Below are 24,376 nucleotides of genomic sequence, written 5' to 3'. Positions count from 1 at the left end.
AAGTAAAAAATGCTCAGTAAACACCAAGTAAAAGAACATTTTAATGACCTTTACTTGAATTGTAGTTTTAGACAACATGCTGAATAAGTGTCTGCTAATTTTTTAACATAAGAAGACTTAGTTTTGTTGATACATGAATGGTAGTTATAATAATCATTAAATAATAAATAAAAATGTTAAATGACCTATAAATAGACTAAAATCCACTCAGATAATTTAAAACAAAGATGAATTTTAGAACCTTTAAATTAAGACATTAGATTAAAAACCACAGTGTTAGGTCAAATCAAGGATGGTCTGCATTAGAATCAAATAAATTATTGTCTGCAGGGAAGTAAGGGAGTATTAATTATTAATTACTCTTATACAATTTATGTAAATGATCCAATGTAAAATGGATTTTAAAAAATATCCTTAAGTTTCTTGAAGGCACATAGTATTTTAAAAATGTATTCTAAATGCAACATTCAAGTCAGGGAAATGGTAAATACTACACATTCAAGTTAGCTAAGTTAAAAATATTACTCAGCTACAATTAAGTATTTCTGTCAGCACAGAGGTTTCCAATTCTGGCTATGATCATTCTGAATTTACAAAGGGGAAATAAGAGTTAGCCTGTATATGAAATGGATCAGACTTTAAGCTACTTCCACACAGCTTCTGCATTAAACTGAATGGTCTACACAGAAAATCCAATGATTACATAAATCTGCCTGTTCTGGATTTCCTTCACATTTTATGGAACATTGGTCCCACTGTAGCTATAATATCTGCATAGGGAGTACTCTGGCTCAGCTCAATCGCCTGCTGTTTTTTTAGGACAAGAAAGCTATAAAATTTGGCAGCAGCCTGTTTTCGGTCACTATTTCTGCAGAGTTTCATCAGACTAAAGTACTGCATTCCCATCTTGTTGGATTCCTGGGAAAATAATTAGAAAAGAAGAAAGGAAAGAGAAGCAACATCATTAAAAGTACAGCAGGCTGTGGATGCATAATGAATAAAATATTAATATTTTTGATAAGTAAGTATGAAGTCCTAAAATGGAGAAATGCAGAAGACTCATTAGTAAACTTAAAAAAACATTATTGGTCATTGAGTATAAGCTTGGTTCATTGAGAAAATGCATGCAAAAGAACTCTTAAAGTGTTATACAAATTTCTGATGTGTTATACAAATGTTAGGTCTTTTAAAAATTTGATGTTAACATAAGTGGCTTTGTGGAAAGTGAAGTTAGTTTAGACTCGCAGGCAGAAAACAAGCCACAGGACTTTGGGAGGCTTCAAATACAATGAAAATTATCAGCCCTATCAGGCTTCTTCTCTTTAAAGGTACTGGGAGGTGGGGGGGGGGGACTATAAACAACTATGGTGATAAATGTAAAATTATATTTATATCTTAGTGGCAGAGGAATATGACTATATAAATATCTCCCAGTTTCCTGGCACAGATTAAAAAGATGTTGAATTCACCACAGGACACCTATGAACCTACTAGAAAAAACTGAGATACAGTAAAGTAATTATGGATAAAGACAACTCCTTTTATGAAGACTAGTACCTGGAATCAGAGTTCTAGAATGGAACAGTATAGTACAGGACTGTCTATAGTATAGTATAGTTTTTTTGGTTAGAAATACTGTGATGAATACTAGCCAGTATAGCTTGAGCTTCGTATTCCTTTGATAGCTGTGAAGTATTTTTATAAATATAATATACAGGGTTTTTTTGCTAGTCCACAACATTTAGCAAACTAATAAATTAAATACTTTATCATACTTTATCTAAACAAAAGGATAAGAAAAGGACAGTATCAGCAACCTTTCAGAGGTGGCATATGCCAAACCTTCACTTATTCCCTCTTGAGGAGACAAGATGTGGATTGACTGGCTTTTTCCCCTGGAAGAGAAGAGGGACACCCTTTTCAATTTCAAGAATCTTTTTGAAAAACACCCCAATATGCAAGACTGAACACTCATGCTTATTTTTCTGTTCCCTCCAGAAAGCCCTCTAAAATGAAGGTTAAAGAATACAAGGTGACAAAGGAAGGGGATAAAGACAAAGTGAAAGACTGACTGACTTAGCAGAATAGAGAAAGTTAAAATCTAAGTACCAGCAGGAAGGGAAACCAGCAGAAAACTAGTTAGTGTGAGCTATAGAACCTTGGAAAAGCTCAGGAATTGCAGGCAATAGTATGTTGGAAGATAGAGATAAGAATTCCTCAGAAGTCTACTTGGGAGCAGTTAGACCTTCAGGTACACTCTACCAGTTCACTGAACCAGGAGATCACAACTCCAGTACCCTGCCAGGAGGCAGGAAGTTGCCTTTCCAGAGATTTTAACCACTGAGGCTCCAGAGTTGGGACACCAAGCACTGTGGATGGTGAAGAAGTGTCATACCACAAGCTGGGAGTTAAGTGAAATTCTACAAGCTAAACAATGAGACAGTCAAGGTTTCCCCTTCCTCTTCTTGGGTCCTGAATCACTGGCATCATGCTTTTCATCTCCTAGGCAGTAGATTTGAAGATTTAGCTGGGAAAACTGACCATGGGTGCCAGGGGATTAGGGGAACGACAGATAATGGCACCTATGTGTATGCAAGTGTGTGTGTGGCAGGGGGAGGCACAGCCCGATTATCTCACTGTTAAGACCACAAGTCTACAAGTGTCACCCTTGCTTATATAACTTCCAATCTGATTTTTGCTGTCCACTCTTTTTTAAGAAAGATTTATTTATTTATTTTAGAGAGAGAGCACAAGCAGGGAAGGCAGAGAGAGAGGGAGAGAGAATCTCAAGCAAACTTCTCACTGAGCACAAAGCAGAGGTAGGGATTGATCTCACAACACTGAGGTCATGACCTGAGCCCAAACTGAAAGTTGGGTGCTCAACCAGCTTTGCCACCTAGACACCCCTTTGCTGTTTCACTTTCAAATAAGAACAGATAACCAAAGGTCTACCAGACATTTGAGTTTAATTTCTAACATTCAAGAGCATTACTAACATTTAAGAGAATCACAAAGCAAACAGAGGCAATGTAGGGACCAGAAGAAAACTATAACCTATGAAAAAGAAGACTCTGTATCCATAAAACATGATGATGAGGAGGGAGGGGGACCAGTGGGAGAGATGGGACAAAGGATTATCAAGAGGCACAAGGAAATTTTGGGGGGTTGTAGATACATATGTTCACTCTTTTGATTGTGGTGATGGTTTCACAGGTATATACATGACGTTGAAACTTATCTACTGTATAGTTTAAATAGGTGTGGTTTATTGTATGTTAAGAATACTTCAACAAAGCTGTTAATAAATAAATAAATGAGAAGATTAGGATGCTAAAAACTAAAAGAATAATTAATAACTAAGAAAAAATTTTGGAAAACAAAAGAGGTGAAAGTAGAAATACAATTCAATAAAAACTGGAAGATAAAGTTGAAGACATTTTCTAGAGAGTAGAAAAAAAAAGACAAAGGGAATTAATATAAGAAATAAAAGATTTTTTTTAAATTAAAGGGGAATTCAGGGGATCCAACATCTGACCTGTAGGCAATCCAGAAAGATAGAATAGATGAACAGCAAGAAGGAAATCTAAGAAATACTACAAAATTTCCTAAAATTCAAGGACATGAGCTTCCAGAATAAAGAACCCATTACCTGCTCAGCACAATAAATGAAAAAAGACCCATATCAAAACACATCATCACGAAATTTCAGACTAGTAGGAACAAAGAAAAGACCTAGAAGTTTCCAGACAGAAAATAAAGGTAACCTACAAAAGGATTGCCAACCAAGCAGCATCTAACTTTTCAGGAACAACACAAGAAACCTAGATATGTCACAAAGCCTTCAACATCTGAAAACTATTATTTTCAAACTATGTTCAGAGACACCTAATCAAGTTAAAGGTAAAATAAATAAATTTTCAGACTTGTACATAAGGTGTCTATCTCCTATGCAGTCTTTATCTCAGAAAATTATGAAAGGATGTTAACCACCAAAAAATTCAGTAAAGGAAGATCAAAGCATTGAGAAATAGAGAAACTAATATGGGAAAAAGACAAAGGAATTCCCATGTTATGATAAAGGAATGTCCCAAGACAAAAACAATGGAAAAGACCTAGAGAGCAGCTAGTCCAATGAGAATAAGAAGATGATGAGTTCTGGAAGGAATATCTTCAAGAAAATATACTGGAACTGGTCAATCAATGGACATATTTGAGCATACTAAAAGAGGTTTCATTATATTGTCAGAGAGTTTGAGAAAAGAATTAAGGATGCATTTCCCAAGCAAATGGGAAAAATGATGCAATGATTAACTCCAAAAAAACCCACTTTGAAGTTCACAAGAAAAGAAATGTAATTACACTAATTTTTACACAGTCTTTGTAGCAGTGACTACTGATTGTCCCTTGATATTCATTCTTGTCTTCTTTCATAGCAATAGAATAATTAGCTGGGCCCAAGATTGCCAGATAAGGACTACATTTCCCAGCTAGATGTGGCAAGGTGACTAAGTTCTGGGCAATGAAATGTGAAAAGTGATACACACAATTTCTGGTTGTACCCTTAAAGGAAATTTTGCTGCTGACCAGAATGCAGATGTGGTGGGTACTCAGCCATTTTTTATCCTGAGAATAAAGAAAATGAGATAAAGGTAACTTGGGTCTCTGACAACTTTTTGAGGGTAGGGACTATACCAGGTTATACTTTACCTTTTGAAACCATTGATACTTTGGCTCTTTGTCAAAGTCAAACCTACATCATAACTATTACAATTGTAACACTGTAAACACTGAATACTGTATGAAAAACAGACTGTGGTGAGAAAGCTATAACTAAACTAAATTTTCATTCTACATTGAAAGAAGTCAACAGATAAAATAGTAAGAATATGAAATTAGAAGTATAGATATAAATACTAAAAGAAACAGCTTAATATAGTTGCCTTTGGTGAGCAGGACTTAGGAATAAGGAAGATAAGACAAAAAATTCCGGTGTTTCCTTCTTAGCCTTATAGCATAGAACTACTGAACTTCAATAATTATATACATGTATTATATTGATAAAAATATGTAAATTTTTTTTTGAGAGAGAGAGTGAGAGCAGGGAAGGAGGTAGGAGGGGCAGATGGAGAGAGAGAATTTTAAGCAGGCTCCATGTCCAGCATAGAACCTGACTCAGGGGTCCATCTCATGCCCCTAAGATCATGCTTGAGCCAAAATCAAGTCAGATACTTACCTGACTGAGCCACCCAGGTGCCCCAAAATATAAGTTAAATTTCAAAATAATCTGTTTTACTCTTAAACTGTTATAAACTTAGTTCCATATAGAGAATTAGTTGATAGCCTGCTAAACACAAGAATAGGAGCATGAGTATAGGTAAGAAGTTGATTAGAACACATAGGCACCAAAAGCAAACTCCCACAGTGAGCCCTAGGTATACTGCTCAAACTAATTTCATTCTAGTGGAATTTGGTCTCAACAAAAAAATAATGAAGACTATTTCATTTTTATTAACACCTAGAAGATTGATGTCAGCATTTTATTTTTAAAAACAAAAGTAGAATTGACAAACCCTATCATCTTACCCTCAAACTATGTAAGATCCGAAGAATTCTTCGATTCCATCTCTCTGTCTCAGTATTATGTTCATTCTCCGATGACTCCTGTTTGAATGATTGATAAAATATTTCATTTAAACAAATCTTACCAAATGCTTACTATTTGCCAAGCATAGTGTTAGCTGCTACAAGAAACCCAACTATAACACTGGGTCCTGCTAAAAAAAGAACTTATAGTCTGATAATAGAGAGACTAGGAAACATAAAAATATATATTGATCCTTTGCAGGATTATATCAATGTTACCTAGGCAATGAGGGTCTCCAGAAGAGGAGATTCTGCAGTCTTTATTAGTAATGCATCCAAAAGCATTATGTCTTTACTCTCAAAAGTAAAATAAGCAGTGACTTTTGGTTAGGACTATCCCAGCTCTAGTCAATTTGAATTGAGTTGATAGGAATAAACATAAATCTATAGAAAAACTGCCTTGTAAAGGCCTTTATCTGAACTTAGCTGCTGATACAGAAGCTCTAATTAATACGTGATGTTTAGCCATCTGTGTACAATTGGATTAGAACCTTTTTTGATTTAAAGGGTAACTTGTCCAAAAAAGATCAACACACTTCCTGTCAGATTCTCTGAATAGATTCATTCTTTTCAGTCTTTAAAATTTAGCCATCTTCGGAGACACCTCAATATTTAAAAATCATCAAGTTGAAATCCCTTCACAGGAACTCATTCTAAGTTCTTATGAACTAACACTTTATGAGCTAAGAACAGAACTGGGCATAGGAAAGGTGCTGATGAATCTGACAAAAGAGCAAGTCTACAAACTGCAGGGTGTGGGAGGTTTTTGGGGGGAGGAAGGTGGCACAGAACTGACCTACTTTATAATTTTCCCTAGGCTAGCTCTGACCATGCCATCATCCTTACCACAGGTACACTGTCAAGTGTCACTTCACGTGTACCTTTGGAGCCCAGACACTTCCTGTCTGTTTTAAATTTCACAGACTCCAAAATGATTTCAGAAAGTTCCAGCATATTCTCGAAGCTAAGGAGACTGACTGCAGAGTCCTCATTCCTACCAGTTATACTGGCTTCCTGGTCCTGCCTGTATAGCATTCTTTCTAACATTCCAAAGGGAATGACCAGAAAATATGGTCACTTTATTCTGAAGAGTTTTCCAAATCCCCTCAGCTACAATTTACTCTTATTTCTTTCTGGTCTGCCCTAGGATAAATGAGTTCACCCAATTACTGGTACTTATTATATTGTTAAGTACACAAATGCTGTTTTTCAAATATAAAAAAGCAATGGCCCAAGTCTTTGTTAAAGATCCATGAGACCACAGCTTCACCTATAACTGCACAACTAAACTAACCAGGAAAATGCTCAGAAAAAATAGTCTATGCGCTTTGTTGAAGCCTGTCTACTTGATCTATCCGGACACCCTACTGCTGAATCCATTGTGTGGAAAGCCCAGTGGATTATTAAAGCAGCTGAACTTGTGCTGTGTTGTGGTTTGCTTGACCGTGTAGGAAAACAACCTGTGTCTACTGGAGCAAAGAGAAAGGCGAAAATGAATCACCCCACTTCTGGCTCTAAGGTGTTCAGGTATCTGTTCTGTCCTAGATTATCTACAGAATCCAGTCTATTTTTCACATTTGAAAAAGCAATCTAGTAGTCTTGGAACTCAGTATAAAGATTATTTATTTAAGAATAAACTATCATCTGGCATTAATAGCTATTTTGATATTATTCGATAAGAAACTTTAGCTAAAATTCATTACAATCTTAAAAATGTCTTCAGCACTGTGGTACAAAGACTGGAGAAATAAGAACATGATATGTATGGACGCAGGTGAGTCAGATATTACTTCTGGCTTTGCTATTGAATTGTGGCCCTTCAGCAGGACCACTTTCTTTTTAGTGGTCTGATATAGGCCTTGAGCCACATAATGTTTTGGGGGGAAAATGCCATGTTTTGTTTTTGTTTCTTGTTTTTTTTTTTAATTTATAAATAAAGTAAAATTTCTAACACTCTAGGATGTACCTCTCTTATAGCTCTGCTTCTTTAAAGATGTTATACGTTAAAACAGTGATTCGCAATATTTTTAACCTATGACTACCTTTGATAACATAAAAATTTCTCAATTTTCTTTAAAATAATTTGAAGTTTCAAAATAAGTTAAAGAAAGAAAAAAGGTCAAAGCAATTCTGAGTATGTTTTATCAAACTACTTACATTCCCTTTTGTTGAGATCACTAATTTAATAATTCTAGAAAGTAACATGCCAGCTCTAAAACCAATTTTTAGGTAAATAAGGTGGTAACTATTTAGGAACAAAGTTTTTTGTTTTTGTTTTTTAAGATTTTATTTATTCATTAGACAGGGAGATTGTGCACAAGCAAAGGGAGCAGCAGGCAGAAGGAGAGGGAGAAGCAGGTTTCCTGCTAAGCAGGGAGCCCGCTGCATGGCTCTATCCAGGACCCTGGGATCATGACCTTAGCCAAAAGCGGACACTTAACTGTCTGAGCCACCCAAGCACCCCAGGAACAAAGTTTGTAAGAACATTCTCAAGACTGTGCATATATTTACCAACTCCACTGTACGAGTCTCATTTTCTTGTGCTAAGATGGCATTCATTAAAGAGGATTCCTCAGCAGCTAAAGATACCATTTCAACAATATCCTGCTAAAGCAAATTAGGGAAAAATAGGTAAGTCATCACAGTAGTAGTAATCGCAGGAAAAATTTTATTTTGTTAAATGCTTTAATCACATGAAGGTTCATTTCTAAAACTGATTTAAAATACTACCTGCACTCACAAAATATTATTTCTGAAATATCCCAGATAGGCTGCCCTGTTTTCCGTATGCCTCCACAAATGAAGAACTGGCACATCCCTGCCCTCTTTGCTGCCCATCCTTTCCACTCCTACTTCCTTCACCACTGCCGACCTCATATCAAACTTCATAGCTGTGTGGCTGAGGCCACTTTCCTTTGAAGCATTTTGTCTAGCCCCAACCCCTACCTCTATCCTCATGCCAGTACCAGGTGGTAGAGGAAGAACTATAAACAGAGGGCTGAAAATGGAGGAAGGGGGTATTAATATCCCTACCTAGGGCCATGGCAAAATTCTTGCCACCATGGCTGGAGCTGTCACTGGCAAAAGGGAAGAAAAACTGTGTCTTCTGGAAGGGGAGCAAAGGCATAAGGGAAGAAGGAAAAGAAGAAAGCCAGAAATTCTCCATTCCTTATCATCCCCTTTTTTCATTGTTATAGAAGTCATGGGCCCCTTTTTCATCTTTAACAGTCTTCAAGTTAGGAGCCTACTACAACAAAGGGTATTTGATTTTTCACTTTATCTTTTAAAATTTTTAGTGAATGTAAGGAGTTGCATTTTATTCTTTAATCTACATGTTTGTGGAGACTTATTTTTTTCTCTTTTAATTTCTATGAATATTCTATATTTTAGGTACTCTCCATTTTGTAGTTATTTTACATAAAAAATGGTTTAGGAAAAATTGAAAGCAATGAATCAGAATCAATATTTTTCTGTCTTGTCAATATTTCCCATTCCTGATTATGTTTCACACCTGTTCACCATTTTTGGAAGCACCATAAGAATGGAATTGAAAATTAAAGCATAAGTATAGAGTAAAGGAGTTAAGAGGGTCAAGAGAACTCATATATCAATCTCTTCACTCCAAGCACTTGGGAAAATCTGTTTTGTTAACGTATTAAAAAATTGTGAACTAAACAAGCTTACCTGATCATAAGTTTCAGTAGATGCACTCTAAGAAATGCTTGAACCCAAAATAAGGAAGACAGTAGTACTGGCAACCCAGTATCTCAATATCTAGTATACTATCAAATATTCAGTAAAATACATTGTTTTAATGCATTATGAAATTGTTTTTCCTTCCAAGGGCATTCAGTTCCAGTGTGGATTGACTTTGAATTCCCTGAGTGGCTATTAAAATACAGTGATGAAGAACAAACCAAAAGAGCACTAGTTTATTTTTATCTGGTTTAGTTATAATATTTACATTTGTACAACTACTAAAGTGACAATGGGGAATATATTTTAAAGCACACTGTTTCCAATGATGCTTTTTTTTTTTTTTAAGGATTTATTTATTTATTTATTTGACAGACCGAGATCACAAGTAGGCAGAGAGACAGGCAGAGAGAGAGGGGAAGCAGGTTCCCTCCTGAGCAGAGAGCCTGATGCAGGGCTCCATCCCAGGACCCCAGGATCATGACCTGAGCCAAAGGCAGAGGCTTTAACCCACTGAGCCACCCAGGCACCCCATCCAATGATGCTTTTAAAAGACTATGATTTTTGAATAAAAATTACTTCTTCAAATAAAATTTTTTAAAAATTTTGTTTGGTCATGGATTTTTAGATAGTCTTTTGGATTCAAGACTAAGATAATTATAGGTCTAAGACATAATCTTAGACATGAGAAGAGTGAATTTATGATCAGGAAAAAAACACAGGTGTACTTTCCAGAGTCCTAAAAAATTCCATGATATATTGAATGCGGGGCCCAGGAGGATTCTTGGGATATAACTGGATTCAAGTACACTCATTTATTTGATGTATCATGCAAAATGTTTCAGTATGAAACTATTTATCTTGTGATTTACTATCCAAAACTTCTAGAAAATACTGTTCTATAGATGAAAATCATGCTTTACATAGTATGGCCACTTACTAAACAAATTGAAGAATAAGATAAGACGGAATATAAACTATAATGTAAGAAGACATATCAGAGTTTCAACGTTCCTTCACTCTGTGTCGGAAAAATAATATTTTTATGATTTTCTTTGATTAACTTACCTCGGAACTAGTATTTTTATTGATATCCTCATGAGAGCTACAGTTAGATCCATCAATCACATCCTTCCACATTTTGGATTGATTTAAGTCTCGCTGAGAATTTAGTTCTTCCATCACAGAGGTCTCTGAATTATTAAGGAAGTAAAGAAGGTTTCACCAGAATATCTTTCAAACTTAAATTGGGATATGGTTGTTACAAAAGAAATTTTCTGACAGAAAACTTGGAATCTGAGGATTTAAGCAAAGGATGTACAAACTTTCTTATAGTTTCCCAAGTCTCACGTATTTATCTTCTCTTCCCCCTCGTCTGGTTCTCATCACCTCCACTCCCCATCCTCCACCAACTGTCTCCTCCACACTCACTCCAACACATGCATTCACAAGACAACATGGAGAGTTCAAGTCCATCTTGGTGTATGGTTCAGTAGATTTTTTTTAAAAGATTTTATGTATTTATTTGATAGACAGAGATCACAAGTAGGCAGAGAGGCAGGCAGAGAGAGAGGGGGAAGCAGGCTCCCTGCTGAGCAGAGAGCCCGATGTAGGGCTCGATCCCTGGACCCTGAGATCATGACCTGAGCTGAAGGCAGAGGCTTTAACCCCCTGAGCCACCCAGGTGCCCAGTTCAGTAGATTTTAATGTCTTCAGGACAAGTGATCAGGAAGCAGAGATTTGCTCACTACCAAAGCTGGTTTTATTATTCCTTTACAATTGTCACAATCAGTAATTTTTAATACTCCATGTATCCTCTAATTGGATGGAAGTGTCTATGTCTCAGGTTAATTGTATTCTTTAAATGCTATTCTTATCACTAAGTGACATATCCTGTTCCTTGTCTTAAAGTGAAACATTATCCTCCTAGATAAAATAGTTTTATCTGTTGAAGGTTTAGGATTAGGGATGGGGGAGATAGGGAGGAGTGAGATTAGGGATAGGGAAATAGGGAGGAGTGAGATTAAGGAGGTAGGGAGGAGAGATTATGAAGAATCTGCATAATATATATACCTCCTGTTTTTAATGTAGTTTGTTGGATGAAAATTAACCTGTAGGCAATGCTGATGTAACAATTTCTTTAAGGTGAAATATTCTTCTAGAGACAGCATTTATACTTGGGAATATGGAACTGGACCCCATTTTCACTTGAAATGTAAAATGACATTTTTGTTTCTACAACATTCCCCCAACACCAACAGTTAGAATGTCTCACCTATTATGTTTTTGCTTTCCACTTCTTCCCTTACTGTTTCCTTCCGTATCAATTTTCTTCCAAGTTTAAAGCCAGAGGACAGAAAGCATTTTGTAAACAACTGTAAAAATATACATTTTTATTTCTTGTTTTTCAACAAGTAAAACGATTCAATAAAATACAAGCACATGTGCCAAAAAGTGAAAACTATAATTCATGTACACACACATCAAGCAAATTAACTCAAAAGGAGGTATTTTTTATAAGTTTATATTTTGTTATATACATGAATGTAAACACAGATTTACTTATTTATAACCGAACATTGTACCTACATAAAAAGATGCAAACTTTTACCATTTTCAGTTCAGCATGAGTCAAATCCTGGGCAGCAGTTGACAGAAGTGTGTCCACTCCTCCCTTCTTCTTCCACATCATCAATCTTTGGGTAGGAGGTGCAAGTTCCAAAACCATGAGTGTGTCCGTAAAGGAAGTAAGCTGTTTATGCATAATTTTGCTACTGATCTCCTTGATTGGATCTATGAGCAATTTCCTCTTTTTGCCTTTTCTCTTCTCAGCAAAGTCTAAATATAAGAAAAAGGCACAAATGTGATTGTACAGCTTTGTAAAGTGATATTCTAGGCGCTGCATATCTAAGAAACGTCTACCACAATGGAACCTACAGAGTTGCCATGGGAAGAAAATCCCTTTCTCTCTTCTAATAAGTTATGCTTCACAAGGTTTTTGTATAGCTAGAGTATCTGAGCAGCCAACAGCGGATGCATTTTGTAAAGTGTTCGTTCAAAGTGCTTAGGAGGGACTCTGTTGACCTAGCAGGCAGACAACTGAGGAAATGCAGAGCAGAGGATATAATCAGGGAGGTAGCTCAATCTTGAAGTTCCCTAAAATATCTATATAAGAGGATATTTTGAAACATTAATTTGTATCTGTCCAGTATATTTTTCCCTCCTCCATTGAAATTCATACATAAATTCCAAGTCAGTAGCTAGGTCCATGGGATTTCACTCCTTTTAGATAATTTTACCAGGTAGAAAGCAGAAGTCAAGCTTTTCCTTAGTAAAGATGCAAAAAGGGAAGATGAGATTTCCCAGAATGGGAGAAGATCTGAGATCAGATGGAGCCAAATGGAGCAGTAACTTGTCTGCTAATGTGCCTTAGTAAAATCCTGGGAATGTGGCGAGATCCCAGAAGGGGTGCTGTGTGATGACCCCAGAGGCGACATAGGCTGGGACAGTGGGTACCACTAACTATTTTGACTGATGACCAAAGTTTCCTTTCTACCTGTCACACCCATCCCCCAAATTTTGATACTACATAGCTTAGGCCACATAGGGGAAATGTACAGATTGAAATTTTTGCCAACCCAGTGAGATAAAAACTCAGAGTTGCATAAAGTAGAGAAAAAAAGCTTGAATGCTTTATCCCTTGAATGCCTGAATTTATAACTGAAATACATATCAATTATACTACTTAAAACTATGATGTCCTTATAAGGTCAAGTTATATTCGATTCATATTTGTCTTTTATTCCTAAAAATATGCATGAGGGTAAATTTTAGAGGTCATAGGCTTCTCTTTTGATCCTTTTATTTTGTCTTATTTTACATTCATTTGCATGTTTATCTATCTTCCCAATCAGATTGTAAGCCTCTTAAAAGCGGTACTATGTCTTCTTCATTTCTGTGCCCAACAGAGAGTAATGGTTCAGTAACTACTGGCATTGAACTCAGTTTTAGATTTTCCTGTTTCCCACACTGGTTATATGGCTTGACCACAGATGACTATAATGAAAGGATCACCTCAAATTTCCTCCATACCCTTTCCCTATCATATGGCAAATGTTATTACTGGGTTCACTCCCTCCAATAATATTTCACAGATTATCTCACAGTAAATAAAATAATAGTGTATCAAAAATAAAAACTAAGCCTGGGTGGTTTAGTTGGTTAAACAGTCAACTCTCTTGATTTTTGCTAGGTCATGATCTCAGGGTCATGAAATCGAGCCCTGTGTTGGGCTCCACACTCAGTGGGGAGTCTACTTATGGATTCTCTCTCTCCCTCTCCCTCTGCCCCTCCCCCTCAAATAAATAAATCTTTAAAAAATTTTTAAAAACAAAAAATAAAAAACAAAAACACAATTGGGTCTGACCTGAAGCATCAATTGGGTCAAGGGTAAATCCTTGTTCTTCATTTGATAATGTGTCATCCATTTTTCCATTTTCAGGTAGACATATATACTCTGGATTATCTGGTTCCACTAATAATACCACCATAAAAGGAATTATTAAAAAATAATGGTTATGTTATAACTTAGATGCTTATATGAGAATAAAAGCAAAGTATAATGATAATTGAATACTTATATTGTTAACTGGAACCAAATCTGATTTTTAGAATCATGTACTTAATGGAGTTGAAGAGACACAGAGATTACGTGGTCTGAGACAGAGTGTTTAAATGTGCTCTCATACCAAATAAACCCAATTCTGGCTAAATACTTTCACTGTAACTTTCTCAGAACCTAGTTTCCTATTTCATATTGTCCAGGGTCAGACTCAGGAGACTTTGAGGGACAACATTCTTTACTATGTTTCAGTATACTATATTGCTACTTAAACTGTGCAGTTATAAGGCTTAATCTGAATATTATTATCTGTTCACTTTCTACAGAAAGGATAATTTCATCATACCCACTATAGTATCAGGAGGCTCAGGAGGCAGAGAAATTTCTCTGCTCAAATGCATGTCTTCTAACAGGATATTCTGATCATCTTGCAGTAGATTGTCTTGAAAAACAATAAATACTTTAGTCATACAGAGTTGAATCTGTCATTTGTTCACTAAACATTTATTGACACTATTGTATACAAGAATGATAAGGTACAACCCTACTTAAGTAGATTTGATTGGTTACACAGACTCTTGTATTTCAAACAGGATAATGTAAAATTGTATATTTATCATTTCCTTTCCTTTATTAAATAGATGTTTAATTTCAGGAGATATTACTAAACCAATACCAAAATAGTAACCTTGTTACATAACCATGTTTAGATTTCAAATCAAGAAGTAAAAGCTTTCAAAATTCTTTAGTAGAGTTTTAAGGTAGAATCATGTTTTTTCATAATTTTGAAATTTCAGAAAGTTTGCTATAACCAGCCTTTTAAAGCAAACTAGAGAATTTAAAAAAGATTTGTTACCTAACCATCAATATCTTTAGAACATGTGTATTTAGATTTCCCAGTTTTTGTCTACCCTATTTCTATGATTATTTTATAAAAACATCATGATATAAATATAAAATTATAATATAAAATGTCGGACAGATCCTTTAGCTGTTTCACAATTTCTGTTAAGGAAAACAATGTTTTCTAATATATGACTTAATATATTTTGTGAGGACTATATTAACTCCACTCTTTCCCCTTTAAAAATTTAGAATTTATAAAAATAAAAACAAGCAGTATTTTATAACCTAAATGAAAAATGTGTTTAAATAGATGGCTATTCACTTAGACCTAGCCTAAATGTTTAAATACACCATAGATTTTGAAAAACTTGTGTAAAAAAATATATTGATTTATATGACACAGGGGCATACCTGAAATTTTAGTTTGATCTAATAAACCTATTAATACATTCTAGTATGATTGAAATAAATATCTGATTTCTATATAACCAGACAGCATACCAATCATCTCTCCTGCAGCCCCTTCATCTCCAAATCCATCTCCACTGTCATAGAACAGAGACTTTTCTCCAGCAAGGCTTCCAGAACTATGTTCAACTAGAGGACCACTGGAATTCAGCAATATGTTGTCATCAAAGAAGCTATGTCTTCTGAGAATTTCAGGTTCTTCCCCTAAGTGAATATATATCATTAATACTGAGTTAGCCATAGAAACATAAAGTTTTAGGGTTAGATGGAAATTCAGATACCTTCTTGGATAGCCCCTCCCATTTTACAAATAAGAACAATAAGAGCTTAAAAACTTATTTGAATTGTTCAACTAATGTCACTCAGTGGAGACTGGATTTTTAGTCTAGCACTTTTTCCAAAGCAATAGGAAAATACATTAGGATAGGGTTTTTAGGTGTAGTTCAATTTAATAATTTCCCAGAGGGTTATTATTGGCAGTGGAATGATTTCTTCTGCATTAGAAAGGTCATGTCTGCTTGATCCAGCATTATATCATATTATTTCAGTTTCTTGTGTTGTTTATCCATAATGGAAGTTTGGAAAATAAGAGGCATGTCTGTCTTCTCAGGAATGGAAAAGTAGGTAAAATATTAAAGAATGGGCTTATAACATTCATTCAATAAATAACTATTGAATGACTGGGTATTAAACAATCTGCTAGGTGTTGGACATACAGCACTTAAAAAGAAAAAAACACGGTCAGCTAACATTAACTGAGTGCTTATTATGTGCATTATATTATGTAACAGAAAATACTATTATAATCCTTATTGTACAGACAAGGAAACACGTCCACAGAAAGGTTTTATAATTTGCACACAGTCATACCCTAATAAATGACAAAGCCAGGATCTAACCTAGCAGAGACAGTGACAGTAACAGTGTTAGAATTTCACTGGTAAAATATATTGCAAAATCGCAACTTATGAGAGCAATTCCTAAGACACTGACAGCAGCAGATAAAGTGAACTCCCTGCTTCAAACTGACTTGCTTCCAGATTGGCTGTCAGCACATGTATATTCTTTCCCTTTCTTGGGTTTGAATCTCTAGGTCCAGGAATCTGAAACCAGTGGTCAGACAGAGTTGGTCTTCTCTTCCCTCTCTCTAACAACCACGTTAGTTAGTATTAGTAAAGAAAATAATGAAGAATCATTTATATTAAGATTTCTCTATAGGCCCACATATCCTGGAAAGGAAAACTTGAAAAAGGGAGCCTTCATTGCACTGGATTAAAGATTTGTTCAATAGAAGACTGACTTAAAAAAACAAACAACCCTCCCCCACCCAAAAAACCTAAAAATATGTTCACATCTTCCAGAAGCAGCTTGAAAGTTCCCAAAAGAAAAGCCAGCTTTGATCAATAAGATAACAAAATTTATCAACAGACATTATATTCTGAGCATTGAGCATCACAATACTAAGATTACTCAAAAACATTTTTTTAAATAATCATTGCTTTCAATCTTATATTGTAGTTCAGAATAGTATGGATTAATATTAAACATTTCTCAGAAAACATTAGGTTTGAGCTAGTTTTTGGAAGAGAGAAAAATCATTTATTGGTGAAAAGAACTGAAGAAGAGAATAAGGGAAGTAACTCTGATGTTGCTAGTAGTATCTCAGTTTACAAAAAGGGTAGTCAGGCTCAAAGAAGCTAGATGATTTGCCTAATATCACACAGCAGGGCAAGAGAGAAAGCTGATTCAAACTTAAGATCTATTGGTATACTTAAGAACATGGTCTTCCTCTTTTTTGAATTGTGGGAGACACAGACTGAGAACAGTTAAATTGTATTTGTTGGCTGGTAAGACATTTAAAGCCAAAACTCTGTAGTGAGAGTAAAACAAAGCTGATAAAACAAAGAAGGTGATATACTTGTGGAGGGCCTTGAGGATAGGCAGGGGTGTCTAAAGTAAGCCATAGGAATCCAAGATACTTAAGTAGAGGAATGTGATATTTTAAAAAAATGAATTTAAGGACAATTGTTTTTGCAGAGATATATAAGATGTGGGAAGAGACTGGGAGACATGTAGGAGGGTATTATAGTACTCCAGGCCTTTAGTACTTATGAAATATACACACACACACACACACACACACACTTTTTTTTTTTTAAAGCAGACTCCACACCTAGCATGGAACCCAATGTGGGACTTGAACTCACAACCTGAGATCAATCTGAGCTGAGATCAAGAGTCGGATACTTCATCAACTGAGCCATGCAGGTACCCCACTACTGGTAAACTAAGGTGACTAGGGAAATAGAAAGAAGACCTAAGAGGCATTTCCAATTTTTTATTGTTGTAAATCAACACTGGTATGAAGCTTACAGAAAGTGTAATTAAAAGTTATCCTAGAGGGGCATCTGGGTGGCTCCTTCAGTTAAACATCTGACTCTTGGTTTGGGTCATGATCTCAGGGTTGTGGGATCAAACCCTACATGTCTGTCTGACATTCTTCTCAGACATGTCTGTCTGAGATTCTTTCCTCCTCCCTCTCCCTCCCACTCTGCTCCTCGCCCCACCCCCCAGCTCTCTATCTCTCTCTTAAATAAATAAAATCTTAAAGAAAAAAGGTGATCCTAAAGTTTCAGTCCTAAAGAAGAGTAGTAGCATTTACAGGGAAATGTGTAAAGAGTGTCTTGGGCAGTAGGAAATATGATTAACTTTTCGCCAATGTATTACATTGTAAGTCTTGGGGTTACAGACAGTAAAAGATCCATGCACCTCAAAGTATGGTCTGTGGGTTAGTCCTCATCCATGACAGAGTAAATACACAAATTAGAGGTAAAGTTTAGAACGTCTTAGAGCAATTTTACAGAGTAGTTTTATATATGTTGAATTTAATAACAAAAATTGAAGCATATATTTTTATTTTTAAACTTTTAATTTTTCTAGTAATCAATTTTTAAATATTTTATAAAAATATAATTCCATGACAGACCGAAAATTAACAAAAATTATAAAACTTGTCCTGAACAAATCATTTAAGAACACAGCTATGGATTGCAAGAGTTATGGCAGGAGAGTTAGGATAAGAAGTGGAGGTTAGAGATGTAGCTCAAGCATTACTGCCTTGACCACCCATCCCCACCAAACACAGATTTAGGCTATCTATGCTCACAGCTTCAGATACTATAAGTAAGTCAAAGATGAATATGACACAGATCTTATCATCTTGGGGTTTTCAGATTAACACAGGATATACATAATATCATGGTATAAGACAGAGGTAAATGCCATAAAAAGAACAAATACTATATGGCCTCAATTCTAGAATACACTCAACATCTTCTGTTTCACAATCATGAGTATGTATTTGGCATCTGGTGTTTCCTCCTTAGTCCCAAGCCATGTTAAAATCTGTTTTTTTTTAACAATTGATATCATCATATACTGGAGGAATTATATTTTGAAATCATGCTGTATGCAGCACACATACTTATATATACTTATATATATGTTACCACAGCAAATGTTTATTTGCATGTCTCTCTCCCACCTGGGAGCTCCTTCAGGAAATGCCTCTGCAAACTTGGCAATGCCTGTGCCTATGATAGCACCTACCTATATTAAGTATTCAAAAATGATTGTACAGTCAGAAGGGAAGTTTACAGCCTAAGACTGAGTCTTGGCATTGACACCTCTTTAGAAAAAGGTAAAGGCAAACTTACTGAGAGTTGCATTTATGCAACAAGAGATTCATTCTAAAGATATTTCTAATGGTGTAAGAATAGCTATTTCTATTGACATTGTTTCAGTACAAAAATGCAAGTACAACTGATTAAAGCTTATAATTTTAATTTCTCAAATATTCTCACCAAAGCTTCCAGCTTGGAAAAGTAGGTCATTACCATAATCTTCTCTAAGTGTGATTTCCTCTGGTCTGCTTTGGTTCTGAGCAAAGTGTTCTGAAACATCAATAGCACTATGGAGAAACAGAAGATTGACAAAAACATGGGAATAGAACCCAAGGATTTTGCAGTATCCTGAAAAAACCCCAAACCCCTAAAACAAAAAACAGGTTTTATCATAAAATCACTTTTATTTTCTCAATAGTATTATTTACAAACACTAGTTTATTATACATGCATATATACAAATGATCTCCAGGTTGCCAAATCCAGGGGTCGATTCTCAGTCCTTATCTTACTTACCCTAACCAACCGCATTTGAAACAGATGTTCACTCCCTCATGGAACAGCCTTCTCTCAACCTACTTACTTCTGATTTTTTCTCTACCTCACTGACTGCTCTTTTTCCATCTCCTTTAAGAGTTCTTCCTCATCAGACTATTAGCTACTAGGACTGACCCAACGCTCTGTTCTCAGATCTCTCTCTTTTTAAAAAATTACACACATCCCCTGTGGGTCTCTTATGACTCATGAGTGAAGTTCCAACAATATGTTCACAATTTTCAAATTTATACATCCCAATCCAGACCTCGTTCCTGAATTTCAGACCCAGATATTCAACTACCTGCCTACTGCCCTTGGATGTGCAACAATCTTCTCAAAATTTATGTCAAAACCTAATTTAGCCTTTACCCTGCCCCTCTTAAACTTGCCAGTCCCTAGTTATCCTCATTTCATTAGGTGGTTAACTCCGTTCTCATGCCCAAATCATATGATCTCTCTTTCTCTTAAAGCCATATCCAATTTTTCAGGAAATCCTGTTGGCTCTGTCTTCAAAATATATTCATAATTTGACTGTCACCACCTTGATAACATGAAGACTGAGAGTGAAGTGATCACAGACACTGTCATTTCTCCCTTGGACTTTTTTTTTTTTTTTTTTTTTTTTGGCTGGGGTAGTACCATTTATTAAGGAAGAACAAGACAAAGGCCACAGGAAGTTTTCTTCAAGGACACAGAGGCCAGGCATCCTGATCCCACATCTGTGGGCTGCTGGTGGGGAGGACACATGCTCCCAAGTAGGCCCTCAGGCTTCCACAAACAGGGCAGGGCTGTCATGTCCCCTTCCTGTCCATCCCAGTCATGATTCCTGGGAGTCCCCCAACCAAGGCACTAACTCTTTTCAACCACCAATGCCCTCCTTCCCCCATGTCCCCTGGGCCTTCACTTTCAGATCAGTGGAGGGTGGGGATATGGTCTGGTGTGGGTAGGGAGACCCTCTCAGCTCTGGGCTTTCCCCCAGCAGTTCCTGGTAAGAGCTGGGGTGGAGTTCCCCTTGCAGCCCCTGAGGGGAGGGGACCCAGGCTAGGTATTGGGTTGGAGGGGTCATCTGGACTTCTTACTGAAATAATCTTCTCATAGGTTCTCTGCTTCCTCCCTTTCCCCCTTAGAGTAAGTAGCCTGAGGAAGCATGTTGAAATCAAGTCAGATCCAGTCACTCTCCTATTCAAAACCCTCCTATGCTTCCTATCAGAGTAAAATAAAAGTCCTTAATGCGGCTTACAATACCCTACATCATTTGCACCCTCTGCTACCTCTCTGACCTCATCTCCTACCACTCAGATGCTCATTTATAGCACTCCGATCTCACTGGTTTCCCTGCTGTTCCCTGAAAATGTCCAATGTGTTCTGCCTTACGGCCTTCCCACTTGCTCTACCTGGAACCTTCTTCCCCAAGTTACTGAATGATTTGTTCTTACACCTCCATCAGGTTTCAGTTCTAACCCTTAAAAAAAAAAAAAAAAAAAAAAAAAGAAAGAAAGAAAAAAAAAAGCCTTTCCTGACCATCCTCATTTATTTACTTTATTTTCTATTTCTTCTCATATTGCTGATCATTTCCTGGCATATTGTGTACTTATTTGTTTATTGTTTGTCTAAAATGTAAGATTCTTGCAGACAGGAACTATTGTTTACTGCTATCTCCTTTGTGCTTAGATCAGTGCCTGGCATATGCAAGGCACCCAATAAATGTTTACTAAATGAGTGGATGAACATACAGTCAATAGTGCAAACTACATTCAGCAAATATAATGATATATTTTTGGCATTATATTTCAAAATTTCACACAGAATTTAAGTTTTGTCAACTGCATGTGTTTCAATTGTTACCTAGATTTCACTTGTGTTCATGAAATACGAAGGTGAAAACAACAAAATATCAAGAAAATCAAATAGAAGGAAAATAAATTTAAAAAATTTACTTCACATTCTGGGTGTCAAAATCATGAAATTCTTCTGGCAGTGTAATAGCATTGTAAGCAGCTTCAAAATTCTCTTTTGGAAGGTCCACCAGTCCTGAAAAGAATCAAAAACCACATTCAATGAGCAATAATGTTATATAAGTAGAAAATCCCAACTCCTGACCTTCTTTAGTCCTTCTCTACAAACAGCTAGAGTGATATTAAAAATATTTAAAAAGCAATCAGATCAGCTCACTCCTGTGCTTAAAATGATTTAGTGACTTCCCCAGTGCATTTAAATAAAATCCAAATTTCTAATCAGGGCCTCTGGAGCCCTACAAATCTATCAGCATCATCTTTTCCTCATTCACTAGACTCCAACCATACTGGCCTTTTTGTTCCTCCAGACCTTTGCTCTCACAGTTCCCTCTGCCCAGAATGCTATTTCCTCAGGGACTTTTTACATGGCTGGGTACTTCTCATTCTTGAAGTCTGACCTTAAATTCAATCTTCTCTGAAAGGCTTTCCCCAATCAGCCTAACTCAAGTAAAGTTTTCTGTTATTTTTTGTTGTAATACTCTGCTTACATTTCTGCATAGCGCAATCGCAATCTATAATTATTGTAATAATTTTAAAAAACTTTTTCATTATTTGATTTCCTCACCAAACTGAAAGGGACCTTATTTGCCTTGTTTGCCTTTGCATCCCAGAGCCTAAAATAGTGTTTGGCACAAAATATGGGATCAATAAATACCTGTGGATTATATAAATGAAATAATAAACAAATGAACCATATTTGATTGAGTATAAACTTATGTAGAGATTCTACAAATATTTTAAATAAAGAAAAAAAAAACCCTGTCAGCCCCAATTCAATAAATATTAATTGAGGGAATAGTATGTTCAAGGCACTGAAACAAGTACTATAAGAGATTCAGAAAATAAACATGACAGAGATGTTGCCTTCAAGGAGCTTGCAAACTAGTGTAAGAGGCAAGGCCTGTACCTAAATAACCATAATATGAGATAGAAATGATGAATGTTTTTAAGTTTAAAGGCATTATATTTATGATGCATGTAAACCTCTAGCACTTTTGAATGTCTAGAGATTTTCTATAATATTTCATAATAGCATGCTGCTTAGAGTCCTAAGAATTCTGAAAATAATGACAATTATAATATTTGGCTTTTGTCAATTACACTTTATCTCACAGAGGCAGAAACAGATACAGCAAACTAAGCAACCCGTTAAAACAGATCTCAGAATTTCCTACATAATTGTGGTAGCTTTACATATATATTTTTTTGTAAATATGCAGGAAAATTACAAGTTTTTGAAAGTATAACCTTTACCTGAAAATACAGGAAAAGAGAAAGGGAAAGAATATAATTTGTCCTTAACCATGAAAACTTAGAATCAGTGAAAAGAAAGTTTATGTTCATTATACACCCTGGAATTACAGAGCACCACCAATTAAAATAGCCCATCCCAAATAAAAATGCCAAAGGGAACCAAGAAAGTATTGCAAGTATACCTGGGCGAAATGTCATCTTCATTTTAAGCAATGCTTCACTGCAATCTGCCAAAAGATATTTTGCCTTCCTATTATAGATTCGCACAACTCCCAAAAGAAGGTGTCCTGAAGTTCGAAGTGCAATTTTCACCTTCCAATAATTTTTAAAGTATTAGAATGTTAAGAACTAGACCCATAAACCCTATTTGAAAATTACAAAATCATAGAATTTCTTCTCTTTAAAAAGCAGACATTTTGCTTATTCTTATTTAAAGTGAATTAGTTTTACCTCATCTTGTAAAATGATGAACTTTTGTTCTTACTCAATGAAGATAATCTCATGTACCATTTAAGTGAAATGTGTTATTATTGGTTTCATGGGAATAATATAAACTCTGCAGTCAGGCAGACTCAGATTCAAGTCTTGGCTCAATGACTAAGGTTGTCATTCAACCTTCTTAAACTTCAGTTTATTAATAATGGCTACAACTTATTATACATTTACTTTGTGCCAGGCATTTTCTTAAGAGCTCTTCATATATTATTTAATTTTAACAACACCCTCTATTTACCAAAGAAAAAAAACAGACTCAGAAATGTTAAGTAGCATGCCCAAAGTAACACAACTACTAATGGAGTAGGAATTAAACTTAAATTTGACTAACTCAAAAGTTCATCCCCTTAACTACCACACTTCACTGAGGCTAAATGAAGCCGGTTTCATAGAGTTATTGTGAAGATTAAATAATCTAATGAACATAAAGCCTAGCCCAGTGCCTGACACATGGAAGCTTTTCAATTATCATTCATCCATCTTTGAAGCAGAAAAACTTAACCTAAAAACATACAAAAACAATACTTTAATGCAAATTGTAATATCTTATTATAGTGTCTTAATAATGAAGTATTTTCATATATATTTTGAGTTATACTTAATTTTTTTTCTGTTCTGCATATTCAACTGTTCACTATTTTTCTAAGTAGTAATTATTTGGTTCCTATGACTTACATGGTATTTTGTTAAGGGAATAAGAAAGGATTACAAAACATGTATAAAACATGACCTCTCTCCTTCAGGGTCCAATCTGTTCATGATAAACATATGAAATAGTATTTACCAACAGAAACTGACATATGTTCAAGCTCAGGTAATAAATGTTATAGGAATTAAAAGAAAGAAGACCATTTCAGAAGTAAAGTTCCTTGGAAGTTTTATAATTTTAATTTTATTAATAAATAAATTTTGTTTATAATTTTAATCTATAATTTTAATCAATAACATACCTTAGGTGAAAGAATTTTTTCAATGGTTATCTCTAGATTACATTCAAATACATGAGCCTTTGTGAGTTTCTTCTCCCAGTGAGCAGCAAGCCAGATTTTGGCCAATGGCCCTCGCTTACTCATAAGCACATGTGTGTAGAACATGTTGCCTCTATTCCTTAGCTGTAT

The 24,376-nt window shown here is 35.5% G+C and overlaps 1 protein-coding gene across 1 annotated transcript; it reads right to left on the bottom strand.

The window, feature by feature from the left end:
• Positions 1 to 598: 598 nt before the first annotated feature.
• Positions 599 to 24,376, bottom strand: RAD21L1 (RAD21 cohesin complex component like 1). Its single transcript, XM_032859378.1, has 13 exons — positions 24,209 to 24,376; positions 22,946 to 23,075; positions 21,432 to 21,525; positions 19,138 to 19,244; positions 15,308 to 15,478; positions 14,307 to 14,402; positions 13,766 to 13,873; positions 11,951 to 12,177; positions 11,615 to 11,714; positions 10,408 to 10,532; positions 8,155 to 8,250; positions 5,584 to 5,661; positions 599 to 918 (listed from the first exon to the last, which is right to left on the bottom strand). Exons 1-13 carry the CDS (start codon positions 24,350 to 24,352, stop codon positions 730 to 732), a joined length of 1,665 nt encoding a protein of 554 aa, XP_032715269.1. The 5' UTR covers positions 24,353 to 24,376; the 3' UTR covers positions 599 to 729.

Source organism: Lontra canadensis, unplaced genomic scaffold (genome assembly GCF_010015895.1).
Source record: "Lontra canadensis isolate GAN:19392208 unplaced genomic scaffold, GSC_riverotter_1.0 scaffold16, whole genome shotgun sequence".
Classification (NCBI taxonomy): domain Eukaryota; kingdom Metazoa; phylum Chordata; class Mammalia; order Carnivora; family Mustelidae; genus Lontra; species Lontra canadensis.
Note: the sequence above shows the minus strand (reverse complement) of the source record. Positions and strands in the feature narration are given on the sequence as shown.

Excerpts from the sequence above, each read along its gene's own strand:
- RAD21L1 (XM_032859378.1), bottom strand. The coding sequence starts at position 24,352 with ATGTTCTACACACATGTGCTTATGAGTAAGCGAGGGCCATTGGCCAAA. Across the intron at positions 12,178-13,765 it reads TGACCCAATTGATGCTTCAG|ACTTTGCTGAGAAGAGAAAA; the intron begins GTCAGACCCAAT and ends TCTTATATTTAG. Across the intron at positions 5,662-8,154 it reads AGACTCGTACAGTGGAGTTG|GAGTCATCGGAGAATGAACA; the intron begins GTAAATATATGC and ends TCATTCAAACAG.